We start from the raw sequence: 23,169 nt of genomic DNA on the forward strand, positions 1-23,169 counted from the left end.
GTATTATAGGACTTGTTGTATTATAGGACTTGTATAGAACGTTGTATTATAGGACTTGTTGTATTATAGGATTTGTTGTATTATAGGACTTGTTGTATTAAAGGACTTGTTGTATTATAGGACTTGTATAGATTGCAACAACTTGGGGAGACCTTCATCCATTCGTGGACTGATTTTGGCTGATGATGATTCCATGTGTTCGAGGCAAAGGGTTTAATACATTTAAAATCAAACAGGTGCCACTCAAGGAGAGCGACCTCCCCCAGGTGTCAGGCTCAGACAGTGGGCCTCTTCACTACCTGGGAAATATTCACCACCTGAAGCCGGGAGCCGTGCCCAAACAACCGGACTATTTCACGGCACCCTACCGGCGTTCGCAGCAGGACATCTATCCTATAAAGGATCATGACGTCCTCATCCCACCGGCCGTACGCAGCCAAATCGTACGTTTGTATCAATAATGCTGTATAAATAATGCCAGAATGAGGTGGTTTTTTTGCAAAAACAAGTTAATTTAATAGGGTTTTGTCGTGTTTTTATCATTTTAATTAAAGTTTTCAGCTCTGTATCGCAACTTGCGATCTCTGAGTGACATGTGGTTAGAAGTGTAAATCATTATGGTTTATTAAGAATGCCTGGATTTATGATTTAGGGGTTGTGGTAATATGTGTCCCTGTAGAGAAAGCTACCAAATTTTTGGGATGCTTAACCAGGAGACATGGTGAGCTAGCAGCCCCACCCTTTGTAAGTCCTGCCCACATTATATAACCACGTCCCCTCAATCACTCTCCCCTGCACAACAAAAGAATGAAAGACTACTGTTGATATGGTTCTTGGTGAGCAGGTATCCTGTCGAGCCAATATTATGGGCATTTGGGGTTTTTATAGTATTGTATTCTGAATAAATTGCCTTTGTGCATGGGAAGCATGCATAAAATGTCTCCTTGAAATCTGGATATTGTACTTGCTGAAATCAGTACATATCTGCTTCAGTTTTTGGAGTGTTCTATGGACCTTTCCGAGTCGGGACTCAATAAGAGTTGTGGGCCCATTATAACTGTGTAGGCTGGTGGTGGTTGGAGAGGGGGAAACATTTCAGAGTGGAGTGAGTCAATAATAGCTTACCCACCCAGCCCTATGTTTCATGCATGTAATGTTTGTCATGTGTGTCATGTGTGCTCACACAGGTCCACTACATGCTGCAAAACCCCATGCCACAAGACAGCACGAACATATTAAATATCAACCAAATGATTGAAAATGGCTGCTATACTGCAGCCTATCCACTGCATGACGTAAGTTGTTGGGGGGGTAGGGGGTGGAGGGCACACTGACACCTTACGGGAGGCCTATGTACAACACCTGAATTGCACACCTGTTTAGGACGCTATTGCATAGTCTAAAGCTTACCACATACTTAACATTAGTGTCCCACAGAGATGCGCCGCATAGGTGTCCAGGTTCCCCAGCTCACTAAACACACCTCTGATTTGCATGGTTGGCTACATACGGTGCAAAAGAAGTTCAATATCCATGCATTGGAAAGGACTCCACGAGCACTCTAGAGAGCCATTCTCAAGGGTATTTGGCCGACTATTTCACGTGGGACAGAAGTCTTTGGAAGAATTAGAAGTACCCACACTTCATCCCACAACACGTGAACAACCAATAGATTAACTGTGGGTGCACCCATTTACACTGCTTGCTGGGAAGAAGCAGCGTGATTAAGAAACGTGGTCATTGTTTTAACTGTCGTTCCCATGTCCAGTGCAGTGTGCAAGTGTGCAACACCATTACACCACAGCAGCGCCACGGCAGAGTTTTGGGGGGGGGGAGCTGGTAATTTGTGAATGTCCATGCAGTGTTTGTGACTAACAATTGCTTTCCCCATGTCAGAGTGAGTCTGTTCATCCCACCAAAAACCCGAACACGCTGGGCGACCGCAACACGCTGCGACGGGAGTGGGCGAGAGCCGGGCGCTCTTTCAAGGAGCAGCCTCTTGACCTTGTGCGGTAAGTTCATGCCCTATCCACTGCTGGATGAAGACTTCCCCAAGCCTTCGCCATCTCTCCCAGTCTCCTGATGCAACAATCCATGTGGCTCCTGCACACATGCTGATTTCATTACTTAAATCTCTGTGGTGCACATCCTCTCAGACGCATTCCTTCTCTTGACTGCCACATCATTCTTAGTCTCGACCACAGGCCATCGTACCTCTTAGGGACGTGCTCTGTCCAGAAAGGTCCTAAGGCTGGACTTGAATGCTAGCTGGGAGTTGATAGCACAGATGGCTGGGGAAATGGAGTTCCAGAATAGCATTTGCCCATGCCTTCCCTGCTCTTCACATTTCCCTCCAGCCCATGGTCCTTGCTTACATATTCGATAGCTACACCACTGGTGCCATGTGCGGTTGGTGATGTTTGCGCTGTGTGTGCGAGTGATGTTGTCGGCACAGGTCATACTTCGGGGAGCAAGTGGGGCTCTATTTTGCATGGCTCGGCTTCTACACAAAGATGCTGATCTTCGCTGCAATCGTCGGCCTGATCTCCTTTTTCTTTGGAGTATTCAGCAAGGACCGTGACATCACTAGGTACTGGTCCGACACATGCATACAGACAAATGCATACAAACACACACACACATACACTCATGTGTCAGATGTAGAACTCACACAGATCTCCTGTATAGCAATACAGACTGAACAATGAGTATCAGAAAGCACCTACTAAGGCTATACACAAGTACATATACACGTAAAGTACATATAGACATACATATACACTTATATACAATCCCATGGGATGCTGCCATGGTGTAATAGTTACATTTCTAGAATTGCAGTTTATAGATTTCCAGTGCGATCGCCTGGCATGGCAGCTGAAATAATGGCTAGGTTTCTTCAATTATCCCACATATGCTCAGCAGTATAAACGGAGACACCGCAGTTAGATGATTGGCAGTTCAGATGTGATGGGGTAAAATGTGGGTACTCCCACCGTGTCCAAGACGTCTGGCCATCATGGACGAGTAGGCCAAATATCATCTCGATGGGCAATCTAGAGCATTCTTTAGTGGAGGACCTTCCACCAGCAGTGGCATGAGCAAGCAATTTCAGGGCCACATCTTTAACATTTCACTATTAAAGTACATATGCACATATATACAATCTCATACAGTTTATATACATATACAGTACAAATATAGTACATTCAATATATTGTATATGTATATATGTTCCAAATGTCTCTGTTTCTAAAAGTAAATCCAAAAAATCAAGCCTAGCTACAATATTTCGGACAATCCAGGGAAAATTAAACATTGTTTTGGATTGCTCAGAAAACATGACATCGCCCATTGTGACGTCACTCACGACGACACGTATCACGTGGCATCGGGTTTCGTCACTCTTGTTCACATGAATATATTGTACATTCTTACGAATTGTAAATAATCCGAAAATCAAAAGCAAAACATATTCAAATCCAAAATGTTTAAATGTGAAACGTATCCTTATAATACGACTTACACACATAGACTCTGTGGAGCTGCATGACGGACAGCGGGGAGCAAGTGCAGGAAATACATTGCTGTACTCTGTGTCTGGAGTCTTCGCTTCCCATATTCAACCCGTACTGACCAGTGTGGGATGACTAGAATTAAATAGCCCTCATGACCCACGAGGTGTGGGGAGGCCCTCAGCCAGAAGTGGATTGATAAAAGGGCTGTAAACACCCCTGGAAATCAATACATAGAGATGTTACACCACTGATATCAACGAAAATTATAATTAAACATCAGGAAATACATTTTACTTTGGAAAATGCTCGACGTTGGAACCCATAATTTAGTCTGACTCTGTTTAAAGGGAGGGTATGACACATTCAAAGGTGGCATGACCTTTAGGCAAATTATATTTCTCATCCAAGTGTATTATGCCCATTAGTGTGTTTATGTTCGTGCGTGTCTATGTGTGCAGTGGAGAAATATGCAACAACACCATCGGAGGATCCTTGGTCATGTGTCCCCAGTGTGACCAAAAATGCACCTTTTGGAGGCTAAATGATACCTGCGAGACTGCGAAGGTATCACACAAATACACCATCGATGTTCCCTCTAAATAAGGATACTTATTGGTTATTGGTGATGTGCATCATTATCACAAAGCCAACTCACATTGCTGAGATTGTATCATTAACATTAACCATGATCACTAGATTGCAGCACATCATGCTAAACACTATGCTGCCATTCGTGTGGGTGTTAAAAAAATATTATACTAATAATACACGTGTGATCATTTTGAAGGTAGTTAGTTATAGTTTTAGCAAATAGGGTATTTTAATGGACTAAGTCGATGGTTAGACAAATACATGAAAATGAATGCATCGTCACATCCCAGCGGGAGTGCAAAAGTTACTTTGAGTAAATCCGACACGATGTATTTCATGAGTATTTCTCCACGATCAATACAAGTGGACAAAGTATTTTGAAATCTGAATTTCAGTGCTAATTAGTTGACATGTCATGCCGAAATAATGATTATTCACTTTAAAGTGTCTGAAATGTATGTCCACAATCATGGAACTGCCCATTGCTTATTTTGCTCTTTCTGTCACATTTATACAGATTTGTTTGATACATGAATAGCACTATAATATCAGACATTGTAGAGCATTGTCATCTCCACAATTTAATGGATGTTTCATGAGTGATTAATCTATTTTAACTTAAAAATCAATCGATGCATCGTTACTTTCCTGCTGTTGATATTGAAAAGACGTGGATGCTAAGATTTAAGGTTTAATTGTGACTAACACCTCTGATTGTGCCGTTGCAGACTTCACACATGTATGAAAATCCGGTCACCATATTCTTCGCAGTTTTCATGGGACTTTGGGGTAAGTGATTCTAAGCATTGGCACACATTGTCCAGACACAGTGACAAGTATCAACATGTTTGCAATGATGATGAGCACATTTGGCCACGTACAGTGTTAAAGAAGTTCAACATACATACGTACAACCATATACAGTACCATCATGTCTTGCAATGTTCGTATGCAGTGATCCTGACAGTCCTATTATGAACCCACTGCTCAATGAGGGCACATTTGGACCATGACTTGTACACATTGTCCTACTCTTACGAATGATAACCGATAATCTTTAATGTCCACTGTGAAGCAGATGGTGTGTATTTTTGTGTAATTAATACACCGGCAATATTAATCAGGGCAGCCACATAATTTGAACCACGAACCTCTGCAACAAGCAACGAATGCGCTACCCCAAGGCGATTCCATGAAAAATACAAAGTGGCCAGGTGGCTCAGAGTTCAGAGTGCTGCGTTGCCGCCGCTGAGATTCTGTGTTGAAATGAAAGTGGCCACCTGCGATTAAACAAGTTTTTCAATTATAGCGAGATGATGGTCTCAACTCAATCACCGATATCTGCACAACAAATAGAAAAAATCCATAATGTTGAAGTTGCTTCTGTACTTAATTTGGCTACATTCCAGCTCTGAGAATAAAAATGTTAGCTTGACTATCACGTAACAAACGCTCCTCTCCGTGGCAAAGCAGTTGGGAAAGAGCTACCCCTACTATGTGGATCAGAGATCACAGAGGTAGCTCTGTGACATTCGCTTTTGTGTAACGTTTTGTAACACGAAGAGCAGCACTGCTCTGTTATAGATCCAAAAGAAATCTCAATCTCATGCCGTGCCACTCATGGTGCAAGTGGGATAAAATTGTGGCAATGTACCAAAAAAAGCCAATAAAGGTATTTATGAAAGACAAAAAAAATACTAATGAAGTTACTTTGAACATTACATTTAACAGACTACATTAGGTAACTTTTGAACCCTTGAGCAATCGATAGTCAAATTACTTTTCAAAGTAAATCCTCCCCGTGTGGTGTGTCGCAACAGCCACGGTGTTCCTGGAATTTTGGAAGCGTCGCCAGGCATCGCTCGCGTACCGCTGGGACCTGACGGCAGCGGCGGAGGAAGGAGACCCCATCCGGCCCGAGTACCTGGCTCGCTGCACGACCACGAAATGTAACATCATCACCATGGTAATGCTTTTTGCTGTCACCACGGCGACTACCTCATTGCACACACACACCTCTGTTTTGTAATGTTGCATGTGTAACTGTTCACTGTTTTCCTAGTTTTTCTTCTAACATATTTGTTGGCCTTTGCTCAATTTTGTTTTCCTCCCAATATTATCCCGATTGTACTATCGGAATCGTTATGAAACAATGTCCATTTGGAACTCTATGTTATGGAAAGGTTTGCTCAAGCAGATGTTACATAATTACTTCTAAGATCCCTTCAAGTGAACACACACTAGAGGGTGGCCCTTTCCCATCAGCCCTGCTACAAAGGAATGTTCATGATGGTCAAACTAATCTTTTTTTATTCTGAAAGGTGAAATTTGGCCAAATTAAGAAAAGAAACAAATGTAATATTGGTGACCAGGCTGATCGGCTTACTACTTGGTTTAATTGTAGGCAGCTGCCTGGATTCAAGCCAATGAATCTCAGCGCTGCCAGCTCAACTCTCAGACAGCAGAACCGTCAAATCCATTCCTTTATATCATCGCATGCTTAACTAGTAGTGGGGAAAACAAATAATGGTTCATCAGTCAACCTTAACGGCTCACACTAACATTGGTCACTCCTACAGACTAATCTATATACAAATGCTTTTCCGTCTATGTCCGTGCATTGTGAGTGCAGGAGGAGGAGCCTCATATGCCTAAGAGGATACTGAGGTTCCGTTACTGCCTCTCTGGGATCATGGTGTTGTTCTGGGTGAGTCCGCCAACTCAACAGCAACATTGAACCCCTTCTCCTGATCCAGTGAGCTATGGTCAAGTCACCTGCTATGTGCCTCATCTTGGAGGCGAAGCAGGTTTTGAGCCTGGGTACTGCACGAATCGGTAACCATCATGCACAAAATGGACTGTAGGCTGCTGCAGAGCTACCTTGTGGCCAACAGAGAACTGCATTCTCATGCTTCCATCCTTTACCAACCTGTACTGGTGTGCATGGTGAAGTATGGGAAAATAACCCTGACAACCTGCACAGGTTTGGGGAGGCCACCATCCAGCAGTGGATTCATATACGGGTTATACATATATATTTTTACTTGACCCAATCCCAACCTCCACACGCTGCTCCCCCAGTCAGAATCGCTCTCAAACTATGTTGTTCCTCCTGTGTGATCCATTGAGTGATTACAAGTGGGGGTATAGATACATGCATAATCATATAACTTACAGCCCTTTGTCAATCCAATCACCTGAAATATCTACTGCTGCCCCAAGGCAATGAATACCTCATGAGCCATATCATGTTATCCACCTGCTCCTGTCAACCTCGATTTGGGTTTCTCGAGACCAGTACTCGGCCTTAAGGCCAGATGAAAAACATGTCCTCAGCTCCTTGGCCTTGAGTGTGTGGCCTCAGTCCGAGGAGGTTTCTTAGAGGTACCGACCTTGACACTGGCCTCATACTAGCGCACCCAACCTTGACACTGTGGCCTAAAAAGCTGCCGCCTTGGCCTCACCTTGGCCTTGTAGCTTTTGGTCTCAACTTCACATCTGAACCTGGCTCGAGGTCTAGCAGGGCCAGGGATAGTAATTCCTTTCATAACATTGCATCATTTTCTACATTTGACCAAGTGACGTTACCATTACACGTTCATTGTGTGTGATGTTAGCGAAACAGCTCAGGTTCTGTTTAACATGTAAGCTTTTCGCGACCAATATCATCCATAATATTTTTTTTGGGTTAGATCGCGTAAATATATGCCATGAAACCCACCACCACCCGACACAGCCAATTAGTAAAGTTGTTCACGTAAACAGAACATGCCAATTCGTTACTAGTACAGCAAATCCACAATATCTACAATCTGAGTACGACGTTTTGCCAGTCATTTGGTTCTGCAGTAGACAAACGAACTGGCACCTCCTGAGTCACACCAGGCTAGCTTGGCACAGCTAACTCACGGCTTGGTTATACAGTGGAAAAGAGCTACAAGACTGTAAATCTCACCCACCTCTGTGTTTCTTGTGTTACTGGCAGATCCTCCTGATTCTTGCTGCAATTTTGGGTGTGGTTGTTTACCGCCTGTCCATCTTTGGCATACTCTCCTCGAGTATCCCCAATCATGTGACCAAGATCAAGGTGATCGGTGCCCTACTCACACCTGATATGGTTACCACCATCACGGCCTCCATCCTCAACATCGTAATCATATTACTACTCAACAAAGGTTACGACAAGCTGGCCCTCGTCCTCACTGATCTGGGTAGGTGTTATCACCATCACGGTTTGCATATGTTTATTTTATTATACGCCACCAGAGAACACATGTAAATTTGAAGATTGGATAAATGTTGTGCATGGTAAATATTGTCGCTGTAAAATGTCATCATGATTTTAACCTTGCACCATGAGGCCATGAATAGCAGCATCAGTGCATCATCCAATCACTTGTTCAACTACTGCCTGTTTTTGTCAGAACTCTGTTAAATTTTTCCTCCAGTTTCATTCCGATTGGGCTATCAGAATCGTGTCTTGAGATGAAGTATCCAATGGGATCTCTTGTAGACCAGTGCAACCCTTAATGTCATGAAATGGCCCTAGAAGTGAGCTACCTCTGAGACCCTTCATTCAAGTGAACTCTGGTTCACACATTAGAGGGAAGCACTTTTCAATCCACACTGCTACGGAATATAATGTTAATCTCGTAACAGTCAAATTGCTCATTCTCACAACTAAAATTTCACCAAATTAAGTGATGAACCAAATGGTGTATGTTACAGATGTAATGCCATCATTAGTAATAGTCCTGAAGCCATTAATTTACTGCACTTGAGAACACATGTTACCAGAGGTCGCTGCCTGGATTTAAACCCAGGATCTCAATGGTGCCAACTTAGCGCTCTGATTTCACCTCTCGATCCATTGAATCACTGAATGTAATTGTGGGCTGACCCTCACTGCTGCATTGCTACCTTCTAGCCAGCAAACAGCTCTCTGCTTGTGTTGGTCATGTTGCCCGCTACTGAGCCCTTTATTAGTAATTTATCCTGCTGAAGCCTGCACCCCCTCTGAAAGGTGACCCATGATAATTAGCGCTGTCCTCCAGACAGTCTCGTCCCTTCACCTGATGAAGGCCGCTTGTGTTGTGGCCGAAGCGTCGTGAGAATATTATTGTGTTATTTTATTTTATCAATTTATTATTTTATTCTCATTCTACGTGACTTTACCGAAAGAACCAAAGAAAATGAATCCTTGCAGTCACGAAAGCTTTAAATCGAAATTTAATACACCTTAAAGATATTTGAAAATCAAGTGCACTGGCTTTCAGACATCATACGGACAGTGTAAATGGCTTAATTGCAAATGGATACTGAAGGACACTCCACAGGGTGAATGTGGTGAACAACACCTGGTAAACAACTTGTCCACTGTCACTCATTCCCCAGCAACATCTTTGAAATTCACTTTTGATCTTCAAATTCATTTTAATGGATATCAAAGCACGTCACATTGTGAAATGTTGCTATTCCTCAATGCGGCATCATTATCAGTGGCTTTTCGTAGCCTGTGTGCCAGAAACTATGTAAGTAACATCAAAACCGATTGCCCTGTTTGATGTCTGTGTCCCTGTGTGCCTTTGTATCATACCCACAGAGATGCCCAAGACGCAAGGAGAATATGAGTATCGGCTGACGTTCAAGAAATTCTTATTTCAGTTCGTCAACTTCTACTCGGCGTCTTTCTACATTGCATTTTTCAAAGGGAAATTCATCGGCTTCCCCGGAAGCTACACTTACTTTGGAAAATGGAGAATCGAGGAGGTGTGTAGATCTGAGGGGTTGGCCCTGTCTTTTCTATGCTGTTTGTACAACATTTTTATGTTTTACTTTTGTAGTTGATATTTTTCCCAACAATTGTCTTCACACCGTGCTGTTGGTGAAATGTCGAAATAAGGACTCTTTCTTTTGGAACTCTAAAAGGCCTCATTGTCTTCACACCTGGTCACCAGCTCTAGCATTAACACAGTCTCCGGAGTAAAAAAGTTTTCGAAACCAGACTTGAGAGAGCACGAGGTCACCACGAGCAGAACACGTGTTAGACTGATGCAATTGGTAACCCAGTTACCTTTAGGGTGTTAGTTTATCACATACTTTGCAAGTACTACCCTTGTGGTCTCTCATTGGACATTTTCAATTATATACCGTATTTATCAAACGCCATTTATTTAAAATTATATATTTGATCATCCTTAAAAATGTACAGTATTTCAGACCCCCTCAAGGATATATTTAGCCACTACCTATGACTCACTGTGGCGCAGTGGAGCACGTTGTGTTAGAGAACGGCCCCGTAATATATCAAGAACGAATTCTGGAGTAAGGAATTAAGCAGCATTGCGTTGTGCACACGTTAAATCAATGTCATTAAGACAGTGTTAATGACACGTAGTTTAACATTTACATAATTGCCATTCAGAGTCACCCTGAGTATTTGCAGTCTATGCTCGGAAGAAAGTCCATTGCCCAAAATGTGCCCCTGTTGCTCATGTTTCTGTTTGAAGGCAGACTTGTTGACACATGAGATGATTATTATGAGTATATTTGGTGTTATATTAAGGTGCCTACTTCTGCTGCAGATTTGCAGAAAATCGTCACGAGGGCGATTCATTGATTGAAATCCTCTCAAAAACAATACAGATAAAGGATAAAGAATACAGCTTATTATTTAAGTGCCTCTGTGTTTTCTACCAACTTAATTTCATGTTTTACGATTATTATATTTACTAGACGATGCTCTGGAATTAAACTCACCTGATACTAAACACCAACTGCAGTATGCATGTTGTGTGTTGAACTTATTTTGCACCGTACACAGTCTGCATCGGATGTGTGGGGGAAGGACAACAAACAAAACATTATCAGATGCGCCACCATTTTCTTTATTTAAAATACATGAGGGGGAGGGGGAAAGTGTTTCTTATAATCTGGAGAATATTGATATTCTTAATCACTGTCCCCTCTAACATATGGAGCCGTCACTTTTGCAGTGTGCAATTGACTGAAGAGAAGAATGTGAGAGGATCATTAGAAATGATGTGTGGTATCCATATATGTATTACCCAATATTTCATATCTTCAGTGTTTAACCTGAATCTATTCTCCACCCCATCCCCCCTCCAGTGTCCCCCAAACGGCTGTCTCTTTGAACTGACTTCTCAACTCACTGTCATCATGGTAGTGAAGCAGATGGTTGGCAATTTTCAGGAGGTCATCATCCCGTAAGTATCGCATGAACACATGAAAGCTGTGAAGTCTGATTACGGCGTTTCCTCGTGTAACGCGGTAGATGCGTTCCTGAAAATTTCCGCCTGAAGTAAAAACGCGCAAAGCAAGGAATTACTGAGTTAATCACATTTTCACAGTACATTCAACCTGCAGTCATTCCAAAGTGGGATAAACAACTCAGGCTAGGCTGCCGTGTTACTGTATCATTCGGCATCCTGTATCAAACTGCTCAGCCGCGCAACTCAAGACAGTCGTTCATCGTCGACTGCTCAGGAAAGCATTATAATTGCCGCGTTCGGCGTTTTAACAGTGTGCATTCCACATTATAATGGACACGTTCCACGTTGTGTGAAAAGTTTTCCCAAATATAAGAACCATGTTACAATGCAAATGTGTTGTGTGAAAACGCATTCAGCGAAAAGTCGGGTCGACAGCTTGTTAGCAGTGTGCACTGGTTAAGCAGTGAACACCAGTCAAGTGGACAAAGTTCACCTCGTTAGTATCATGCGATATTCCGATCAGACGCTTTGTACATAGTTTCATAATATTAGACAAGCAACTCCCATGACTGAAAGAGTGTAGTGGATTGACAACGGGCTAAATGAAAAACAGCTACTACTTAGGTTTTAGCAGTTGTTTTGTACAGCTCTCTGACATGTTTTGTGTCATACCGCATATTGTTTGGCATGTCTTGACGTTTCGCTCCACGTGCTTGGGATATTCACATGATACAACCTGAAAACGCAGTGGAAAGCTATGAAATAGCAAACCTAGTGTTGATGAACAAATGGATATGCACGTGTGTAAGGGTGTCTCTGTGTCTGCACATGCGTACCTCCCTCCACAATTCCCCAGATGGTTCAGCAATTGGTGGGCCCAGCGTCGGGCCAAGCTAAGGCCTGAGGCTGTCTACACGCGCTGGGAGCAAGACATGGACCTACAGCCCCAGAGCCCACTTGGACTCTTTGATGAATACCTCGAGATGGGTACAATGAGCTCAGAGGATCACACTATGGAGTCAACGCGTTTTACTTTATTATAAAAAAACACACAATTGGGTATCATTTGACTATATAGGCACGTGTGTACGGCCCCTGTGTATCTGTCGGACATTGTTGTGGGAGGGAAATTACCCACACTTCGGGTTGTTGAAGGCAGGGAGCACAGATGTAAGAGCTTAGATGTACAATACAACAATGTAATTTGCTGCACTGTCCTATGCTGCTCACAACCCCACAATAACTATTGCATGGTCACCCATCCAACCAATTTTCAGGCTCAGCTCTCCTTAACTTCTGGGATCTGATTAAATCTGACGCATACTGGGTGATTTGGCCATAGGTACCAATCTATGGATATACTGTAACACAATTGTCTTTGAGCATGCGTGTATGTGCATATGTACGGAGTTAAGTTTTAGAAACAATAGGAGCACATATTTGCTCCTCTTGTCTGCTAACCAATGCAGCTACATTGGTCAGCTTGGGTTGACGTTTCTCCCCCTTACTATTTATTTAAAACTCTTGTGCATCATGTCCACTGTGGTTAACTGCTGTGATTTGTTGGCATTTCAGCCACAGTGCATATGCCTAAAAATGTGTGGTACGGTTAATGGAGTCCTCAATACAGGATGTGATCTAGTTATTATAGCCACCTAGTGGTGGAAAATGGTGCAAAAGAAACCCAGGTGAACCAGAGCTGAGCATTGAAGATGGTAGTGGCTGGTCGCATCTCAGTGGCCAATGTAATGGACACGATAATTTTGTGAACAAATGATACGAAAATGTGATCATATTTTGGGGTCTCCTTTGACTAAAACACATTCAATGCATTGAAAACATGTTTTGTTTGCTTAAAGTAATCACAACATAACAGCATTAAGAGTGTGTGTCTATATCCTGTTTCACTCATTATCCTATCCTTGCCCCCCTACCCATTCTCAAAATATACCCCAGTTATCCAATTCGGGTTTGTCACTCTCTTCGTGGCATCATTTCCACTTGCGCCATTGCTCGCACTGCTGAACAACATCATCGAAGTGCGGGTCGACGCGTGGAAGCTCGTAACAAAGATGAGGAGGCCTGTGGTTTCGCGAGCAAGAGGAATTGGAGCCTGGGCCGACATTCTGAGTATCATTGCCACCCTCTCTGTAATCACCAATGTAAGTCGCCAGATTGTCCGCTCGCTTTCTCGCTCAACATAACATGTCATGTTAGCCGTGTGGGTTCTTTTTACCATACTTCACCATTCTGGTCATGGCAGGTTTGAGAAGAGGTGTAGTGGGGGACCAGGAGCGGTTCGGGTATCACTTGTCACTGATGTTAGTCGTAGCTGGAAGTCAATTGCATGTGTGCTGAATTCAAAGTGCAGTGCACGAATCACTGCACCACCGCTCCTATCCACTCTCTCCCAAAATCGCAAAAGGTAAAGCCTTGCAATTGCTTGCTCATGTCACTGCTGGCAGAAGGGCCTCAACTAAAGGTAGCTCTAGAGAACCCCTCTACACGGTATTTGGCCTACTCTTCCATGATGACCAGACATGTTGTAAGATGTGGAATTACCTGCGCTAAAACAGTGATGAACCCATTTATATTGCTAATTGGACAGAGGTGGGGGAGATTTAAGAAAATGATCCATTGCTTCAACTGTTGTGTCAGGAGACTGAACTGACGACTGCCAGATTGCAAGTCCTTATATGGTAACCATTTCACTCTGGCAGCAACCCCCCAAATTGTATTTGTGAAAATTAATGTAATTGCCAAGGTAAGATGTTCAGAAGCCTTGGTCAAATCATTGCATGCTAAGTGACCGCTATCGCTGTGCCTCCGTATGCTAATTCCACAGTCATGCATCTTGGCGTTCACAACGGACATCATCCCACGCCTGGTGTATTATTATGGATACTCAGCAGAGTATGGCACAGGTTCGCCTACAATGCATGGGTACACGGAGGACAGCTTTTCAATTTTCAAGATCAGCGACTTCAAGGAGCAAAATTATCCCAACATCCTGCCAGCCTGGTTTGATCCGGCAATCCACACAACCTGCAGGTTTGTGCCATTCAGTGTCATGCCCAGCTATCGGGGGTGCCGTCCCTGCGAATGTGATGCACTGATCTCTGGGTGTGTTGTCCAGGTAGATGCGACATCCTTCTGGGTGTGGCGTCCTCCTGGCTCCGCCCCTTCCTGATTAGGCTCGTTTTCTTCCTCTTTTCACTCCGTGACTTTCCTTTTAAGACCCACACTTCCCCTAGGCCCCACCTCTGTTTATGCCCTGCCCCTTACCGTGGACACAGGGTTTGGCTTCGTTGGGTAGTAAGGGGTTGTGGTAGGGTTGGGGGAAGAGTGTGCATGGTGGGTGGGGACAGTAAAGGGGGTGGGGGGGGAATTGGAGGGGGGGAGCAGTGGGTACGGGTGGGATGGCTTCACAACCAAAGTCCCACTTAGAGAAATATAATAATAGATTGATATAAATTCTAGCTCATTGTTACCTTGCTAAAGAGTAATGTTATTTATTTATCTATCGATCCACGACTGCTTAATTGAGTCTCAAGATCCCTTTGCAGGCAGACCGTGCATTGGGATTCCAGTTTAAGGTGGTTTTATGCATGTGGGATGCAATAAGAGGTCCTGGAGAACCCATGATATTGAAATGAAGCTTAAAGGTTCACACAGACATGAAACCACTTGGTCTACAGCCATCTTCTGGTCACCTCAGCACAGATAGTTAAGAAATTGATGCGATCTACCAACCCTTTTCTCTAACGTTTTTGAATTGCTGGCATACACAACTATAATCAATATAACCATATTGATCGATATTTAATATAACCTTACTTGACTATGATCAAATCACCACGAATACAGCTGATCTTAGATTCCGGAAGTCAAGCCGGCTTGAGCCTTGTTCATGCTTAGATTGATGATCACCATGCACAATGCAGGTGCAGTAGGCGACTGTGGAGCTAGGTTGTCAGCAGTGGGTAGTTCAGCAAAATTAACAGTTGTGCTATATTGCTCTCCCATTATCTGTACTCCCTGCCTTCACCAACCTGGCATGGACCAGCGTGAACCATTGTCAAAAGAGCCCCCACAAGCTGCACGTTGTGGGAAGGCCCTCTTTCAGAAGCGGATTTTTTTAAGGGCTGTGAACGCATTTACCGTTTGTGCACAACCATACTTGTTCAATTTAGCGCCAACTCTACTTTCTAGGCACTTTGCTCAATATAGTCCATGCGTGCTTGTGGTTGTACGTGTGTAGGTATCCAGGTTATCGCTACCCGCCGGATCATCCCCAAGCCTACTCCGTCACCAAGCAGTACTGGCAAGTACTGACGGCAAAGCTGGCCTTCGTCATTGCCATGCAGGTACACATCAACATGCACACACAGACACACACACATTCATAAACCCATTGAAAGATAAAGGTACAGCCCTCCAATTACTTGCTCATGTCACTGATGGCAAAAGCGCTCCTGCTATAGGGAGCTCAAGAGAGACCCTTAAGATGTATTTTTACTGCTCTTCCACACTGGTCAGACGTCTTGGGAAGATGTGGGAGTTCCCACACTGGACAGAACCAAACTCAGCCGACCAATTGACTGGATGTATTCCATTTACACTGCTAGGTGGATAGAGGCAGTGGAATGTAAAAAAAACTTTCACCATTGTTTACACTCCCACGACCAAAGATCAATTCACACCCGTGACCTCTGGATTGCAAGTCTAGTGTGCAAAGCCTTACACTACTGCACCATCGTATAGACTCATCTGTGAGCAGTTGTTAAGGTCAGCAGAGCAAACCGTGATCATTGTCAATGGGTCATTACAGATAATGCCAGTAATGCTATTACACCTCACAATTGCACAGTATTTCTGAGATCACAAATAATAGTGGTAATACAATACTCACATTCATCATGCAGCAGACGATTCATGTTGTTGATGCAATTTGTCATACGTAAGCATGTGTGCTTGTGGGAAGGGGAGCGGCTGCGTTGTTGTTTGTGAACTGCGCTACCAATCCTGTGTGACCGGAGTACTATTTCTGGCCACAGCCAACAACAGTGGAAAATATTAGAACCAGTGTTGAGCTTCCTTTAAGTTGATTCTGTCTTAAAATGAGTACTTGATGAAGTGTGTGAAAATCATCACTGGCAAGATAAACGTGCACACCACCCCCACAGGCACTGTGCGAACCTTCATAGATGCACTTGTCTCAGTCTGTGAAAGGCTACACAGGGAATCTTTGTAGTGGTGACATGGCCGAGTGTAAGTGTTTGCTGATTGTTGCGGTAATTTGCGGCTGCCCAGGTGAATACGGTGGGTGCATTAACTGCACATCATAAATGTTGCCTGCTGCATAGTGAACGTAAAAAACCCATTAAGTAATTCAAAAAAAGTGCCTCGGTATAATTTGCCAAATGTTCAAAAATTACTCAAATGACTTAATTTAATTTGGGAAAAACGACGTAACAATATAATATCCCTAGGCTGCAGGTCCCCGGAATAGTTGACCTGAGATGTAAAGCACTTTGAGATGCTGCCATATTATATTTAGTAAGCACCCTTTACATGCAAATCCTGAAACTGAAAATCCTTTACCTGTGTGTGGACGTGTGCAGCACGTGGTGTTACTCACGAAGGCCTGCATTGCATACATCATCCCGGACACGCCATCCCATGTGCGCGCCTGCATGCGCCGTGAGCGCTTCGTCGTACAGACGATTCTGCAGCAGGCAGAGCTGGGCCGTCTCCGTAACACCCTCCTCACCGATGCCCCCAGCTCACCGCCATCGCCTCAATTCCACGTTGAGGATGAGCAGGCAGAGATGGGCCTGCTTCGCTGCTCACTGCATAAGGAGTCTCCTGGCGTATTGCACCCACCCCAGCGGTGCCACATGGAGAATGAGCAGGCAGAGAAGACTGGTGACGACTCACTGCTGAAGGGATCCGAGGAGGAATCAAGCAGCGAGGATTCGTCAACTGTCTTCTACAGCATATAAATCTACTCAGACTTTTAAAGGAGGCTGCTATCCTAACGCTGTTTGCTTGTGGACAAGGACATTGCAGTCGAGGACTATCTGTATACATATTAATAAATAGTTTATGATTTAACATGTCTCAATCATCTCATGTCTTTTCATACGAATCACGATGTGAATGAGGAAAACTAGAAATTATTGTTATTTTGTAAATATTTTTTATTTTGGTTTAACACGTAGGCTTTCGGGCCCAATATCATCCATAGAGGTGTTTTTTGGGTTAGATCGCGTACATATATAAACGTGTCGTTAAAACCCGCCACCACTCGATACAGCCAACTAGTAAGGGTTGTCACGGAAACAGAACAAGCCAATTCGTCACTGGTACTTTGGAGAGCCAAGCCACAACATTTATAATCGGAGTACGACGTTTTGCCAGTAATTACAACTAGCTTCATCAGGCGACAGCCAGATTTGTGACACTCTCGCGCAAAGTGGGGGGGGGGGGGGGGGGAGATTACCGAGTCAACGTACATTATGCATGTGCATAATGAGAGCATTTTGATCTTGTCCTTCCTGTCTATTGTGTATTAAAATAGCCGTACCAATGGTAATCCCTATTGAAGTATGGTACCCTTTATAGGCATGCATTTAAATAATGTATTATTTGTTGGCACCCGTGTTCAGCAGTAGCAGAGCACACGTGCCAACAAGGACACTCAGTTGATTTTAATGTTGAAGTTCTGTGCAAAACTAGCTACTGCTGGCCAAGAATAATTCGAGAATCTATCGAAATTGAAAGAAAAATTTACCGTTCGGATAGCTACCGCCTTTGTGCTGTGTGGAAGCGACCCATCAAATAGTACATTAGATGAAACTCCGAGTACCCACGCAGGAGGTATAGTGGTAAAGCAGTGGAGGAAAAAAAGCAAATTTTTAAATTTGCCCTTGTTGAATGATAGAGTCGAGACACACAGCAAGCGAGATTAAGAAAGCGCATCGGAAGAAATAACGGAGGTGAGAGAGAGAAACAATTGCCTCCTGGAGAAGGAAAGGCATTCCTACCGAGGGAGACAAGTTGACAAAGATTTTGATAATGGGAACCGGTGACGTGGCTCGATCTTCCCTAGGTGCGCAACACGCTACCGAAAGAAAACAAAATCCTATTCAAAGGCTAAATAAGCTCCATTTTTTGTATAAGAGCCGGATAAACAATAACCCCATCCATAGACTGAGGAAGAAAGGGAAGAGCCTGAACAAAGGGGAGGAGATTACGACGGAGATGAGTTGGAGGTGGAGAGAAGGGGAGAGGGGAGGCCGTAAAGGCGGCTGCACATTCAAGGAAAGCGGCGTAGAAAGAGTTGAACGGGGACATGGAGACAACAGACAAAGGGTGGAGAAAGAGGAAGGGAGGATCTTTCAGTGCTCCCTACAGGAAACCCACAAAACTGAATTTCCTAAACTCGTGTCGCCTCCGTGACAGCAGCACCACCAACGCCACAGACTCACGCTCCCCTAATCGATAATACCATCTCCATTGCCGACCAGCCACGAGATGGCTGCTCTCAACACCTCGGTCGTGGTGTATGCAGCAAAAGACTTCCGGCTGGTGAGCATCCGGCCATTGCGAGGGTTGGAAATAAACTGAAGCACGGGGCGACTCCCACAACCTTCGGGTATTTCCCAACTGGATGACGTCTTGGGATGAAGCCAGAAGTAAGCCAAATACGCACTCAATAAATGGGACAAAGATCCCAGAGAAGCCTCCAGAAATGTCACAGGAGGCTTGGGTGTGAGAAACCAGACTCCATGTGGGGTCCTCCAGACCTTTGCCCTCCAGTTCATCAACATTTGTAAAAGCAGGACGTCTCAAAGGTACGTAGCATGGGTGAGGGACGATGTTGAGAACCACATTCCATGATTAGGCGCTTTGACAGGTTGGGGTCCGAGTAAACTTTTAATGGACCTCACCCTACGACATTACGGATAGAAGGATAGTGTGCCGGCACAATCCAGACACCCTGCTACACCGAAACACTCTGCTGCATCAAACTCCCTGGTACAGCTAAACACTGGCACGATTACGCTCAAATACACACAAACTCTCACTCAGCCAGTTGGTACACAGGTTGTCAGTTGTGGGGGACGCGGGCCCCCGGCTCCCCACCCGGGGGAGGGCTGATCTCGAGAGGGCTGCGGGCTCCGGACTCCTCGCTCGAGTGAGAGCAGCCGCTACTCGACTCCTCGCTCGCGGGGAGAGGGCTGCCGCTCTCCGGCTCCTCTCTCTGGCTCCAGATCCACCCAGGACGGAGATCACAACCCCAGTCTCCTCCAACAGCTACCACAGACACAACAAATCCGTCAATATCAGTTGGTTGACACCGAGGCGACCGCAAGGCAAACACCGGCTTAAAGCTAAACGATACGCATGGAGCTGCATCTCACAATGCAGTGCACGAAAACTGATTAAATAATACAGATTTAAGTTTGCAAATTAACACAAAATTCGTTCTCAATTTTAGTTTTCCAAATGCGCTATCGGCGTAATGTCAAGAGACAAATAAATCATCCATTCGTAAATCTCGCATAGCCGTGCAGGCCCTGTGTCATAAAATGCGGTGGGTAGCCTTTTATCTTGTACACAATAGGAGCCAACACTTTCACATTAGCTGTGTTATGAGATTGTGCAGCGCACGAGAGTCAAGCTGAAATTGTTATTCTCAGAGATGGAATTAGGAAAATGAAGTGCAAAACCCAAGTTTAATGAGACTGTAATTTTGTGCAGTCGCTGGTGACGGGGCTCGGACGATCGACTTGATAAGACTTGAGACCTCGGTTTCAACCCAAGCAGTCAAAATCCAGATTCAAGCCCAGAATCTCATTATTGCCAACGCACCGCTTTGATCTCTGAGCCACCCGTCCACTTTGCATATATAGTGTTATCATATATTTTATCTGAATGTCACCGCTGTACACTCAATTTTAACGGTGATTTTCAATATCTACCTTTGGGATGTTTGCCAAATTCACAGATATTTTTTAAGAGTGACAAGAGAAAACCCATGCATCTTACGTGACACTTTGTTGTGCTCTGCATTGGCAGTGATTGAATAACGCTTAAACGTATTTGAGTTATCGACAAATGAGTTTTAAGTTGGTAATAATAAACTAATATTACCGCGCACAATTTTGGAAACAAACTTAACATTGAGCGCCACTCGGAGGCGATAAGTACACTCAAACTTTGCACGGGCAGTGTCGTACACCTACTTGCTGTACTGCCTCTTACCAGCTGGAGGCGGGTGGGCTCACGCACGCCACGTACGCACCTGTGCGTTGCGATGGAGGATGTCCAAGAAGGAGCCGAGGCCCAGGTTGGGGAGGTTGCGCGAGTCAAAAGCTCGGCAAGCTGCTTCTCCACGCGTGACAGCGCGGGTAGGCCCAGGGGCTCTGCCATCTTACTTGCGTGGCTCAGCAGACGGACCAGATGCTCGGCTACCGCCTCTGCGAAGGAGACAAGCAATGCCATTGTAGGAGAGGACAACGATGCTGTAACTCACTCCAATAGGCTCAACAACTGCAACTCTCTCTCTGCCCTCCCACCCCCCACGTCTCATCTACGGCCTCCCGATAAGTTTCATCATCACTCTCCAGATGACTCAAAAAACAAGTTTAACACGAAGGCCTTCGCGACCAATATTACCCATAATAGAGATTTTTGGGTTAGGTCACATAAATAGTGCATATTAAAGCGTATTATTGAGTGCATGTTTACATGATCTAACCCAAAAATCTAGATGGACAAAAAAAAACCACTGGCAGACTTCTCGCACCCGTATGCAAGACGATATCGCCCCAATATTCGAATTGTTCAACTATCCCCCGAACCAGTCCAGGATTAATTTCAAGATCACACTCAGCATTCTGAAGGTCCTCCGTGGTCTGACCCCCTATGTACAATACAAGAAACTACATTTTATTCAGATTGTGCTTTCGATATTGTGTAATGAGACGGAGTATCCACTCGGATCTCTCACGGAGCAGCGGAACCCGTCCTATTGGAGAATGGCCCGCAGAAGAGAACATCACAAAGCTACCTCTGACATTGCTTCTAGTGACCTCTGGTCCACAGAGTAAAGGGAAGCACATTCCCACCCACTCTGTTGAGCCGATATTGGACTTGGTCAAATTAAGTGCATAGCCATTTAGTATGTCTTGGGTTTTTTTGACAGTCATTAATGACCGAGCTGAGACCATCAACTGGCTGCACTTGACAAAAGCAAGTTTAATCACAGGTGGTTACCCAGATTCGAACCCAGGATCTCAGCGTTTCCAGCTCAATGCTAATAATCTCTCTCAGCCACCCGGGTCATCTCGATGTAGATCTGACAAACTGATGCGTCGTGATATGCCAAACTCTTACTAATGCATTAGTAATAATCGATACGAGATGTGAAATAAGGTGTTTAGAGAAGCTACGACAATTCAGCGCGCGTGCAATCCAGTAGACTCTTGATTATCCGTGTGCGGTTTATCTGATTTGCGGATTAACCACGCACATGAGATTTTTACTTATTAATAACTCATGGATTTTCCCTTAGGCCCAAATTAATAATCTAAAAATAGTTATACATTGTAATTCTTGGAAATGTTTGTTACAAGTCACGTGCTTATATCGAGCAAATATGTGCGCCCATGAATCCGAAATCTACGTGATCACCTCGACAGTACAGTAGTTGCATATCTTTACAACAGTGGGTGGAGTTTGATTGATGGTGATTGGCGTGGCTCTGCTATCCACTTAGAGGGCCGAGTCTTCTGCTCGGGAGCAGGAAAGTTTTATCACCGACCACGTGCATCGATCGGTTGATCGTTAGTTTGTGGCATAGAGATCGGCAGAAAATAGATATCTTTGGATCATCCGAGATTTTTTATCATCCGCAGCCATCTTCCCCGTAATTAGCGCGGATAATCGAGAGTTTACTGTATGTGAAAATTTGTCTCCTTACTCCCCGGAAGAAGCGGCGGTCTGGTGTCGGGAGTGCTGATGTTGCCGAGAAACGCGGCCGGTTTCTCCTTGACCACGAGGTCGCGAGGAGTCTCGAGGGAGCCACAGCACAGAGCCAACTGAAACAGCTTCCCGGCCAGCATGTCCCCTTTCACCTGCCCCAGGAAGTCCTGCACACACTGTTGGTGGAAACAATAAAGGACCCAAACCACTTGCAGCCATATCACTCTGTTGGGACAAATAGAGGGTGACACATGCATAGATGTCCGACCAATTTCAATGCCCCCCCTTACTTTTGTCTCAACGTGTGACTGAATTTTGTGAAAGCGATGGCCCTAAATATTATAGAGGAGAGTTAATTCAGTGGTAGAGAAAGTTTTTTTGATAATGGTGGAAGTATCCACAGACTTGAAACGTATGGCGATTATCACTCATTAAATAATTCCGAGGACAAATGTATTATGGAAAATCTTTGACAAATGTAAGCAAATGCATGAACTTTCTCGCACGGTAATTTTGTTGCATTAAGTCCAGACGCCATGGGCCCCACCTTCTTCAGCTTATTCACAAAGATGTCCTCGGCATTCTGGAAGACCTGCAGCACCATCTCGGTCGCCGGCTGTGTCGTGAACTGTCGGCGAAGATCGGCGCTCGTCCCTGGCAAGGGGAACGACTCCAACAGGTATTTCTTGATCTTGTGTGGCCGGCCCTCCACCTCCTGCTTGATGTCACACTCGATGCGAGCCAGCCCACGGTCCATCACCTCCCACTCGCCTTTCTGGGCCTTGCCGATCACCTAAACAAACAACACAATGTTAGCAACTGTGGCGGCCACA

At 44.5% G+C, this 23,169-nt stretch overlaps 1 protein-coding gene across 1 annotated transcript; it reads left to right on the forward strand.

Moving 5' to 3' along the window:
• Positions 1-1,890: 1,890 nt before the first annotated feature.
• On the forward strand, positions 1,891-17,464 carry LOC142906379 (anoctamin-5-like; the record flags this gene model as incomplete). Its single annotated transcript, XM_076054037.1, has 14 exons — positions 1,891-2,012; positions 2,456-2,590; positions 3,977-4,082; positions 4,838-4,898; positions 5,930-6,075; positions 6,742-6,816; positions 8,095-8,320; positions 9,712-9,878; positions 11,238-11,335; positions 12,198-12,328; positions 13,298-13,503; positions 14,187-14,392; positions 15,603-15,708; positions 16,966-17,464. Coding segments are annotated over 14 exons (2,166 nt in total), but the record flags the coding sequence as incomplete, so codon positions are not given.
• Between the last annotated feature and the right edge of the window lie 5,705 nt (positions 17,465-23,169).

This window comes from Petromyzon marinus, chromosome 64 (genome assembly GCF_048934315.1).
Source record: "Petromyzon marinus isolate PM22_M1 ecotype Great Lakes invasive population chromosome 64, UKy_Petmar_22M1.pri1.0, whole genome shotgun sequence".
In the NCBI taxonomy this organism is placed as follows: domain Eukaryota; kingdom Metazoa; phylum Chordata; class Hyperoartia; order Petromyzontiformes; family Petromyzontidae; genus Petromyzon; species Petromyzon marinus.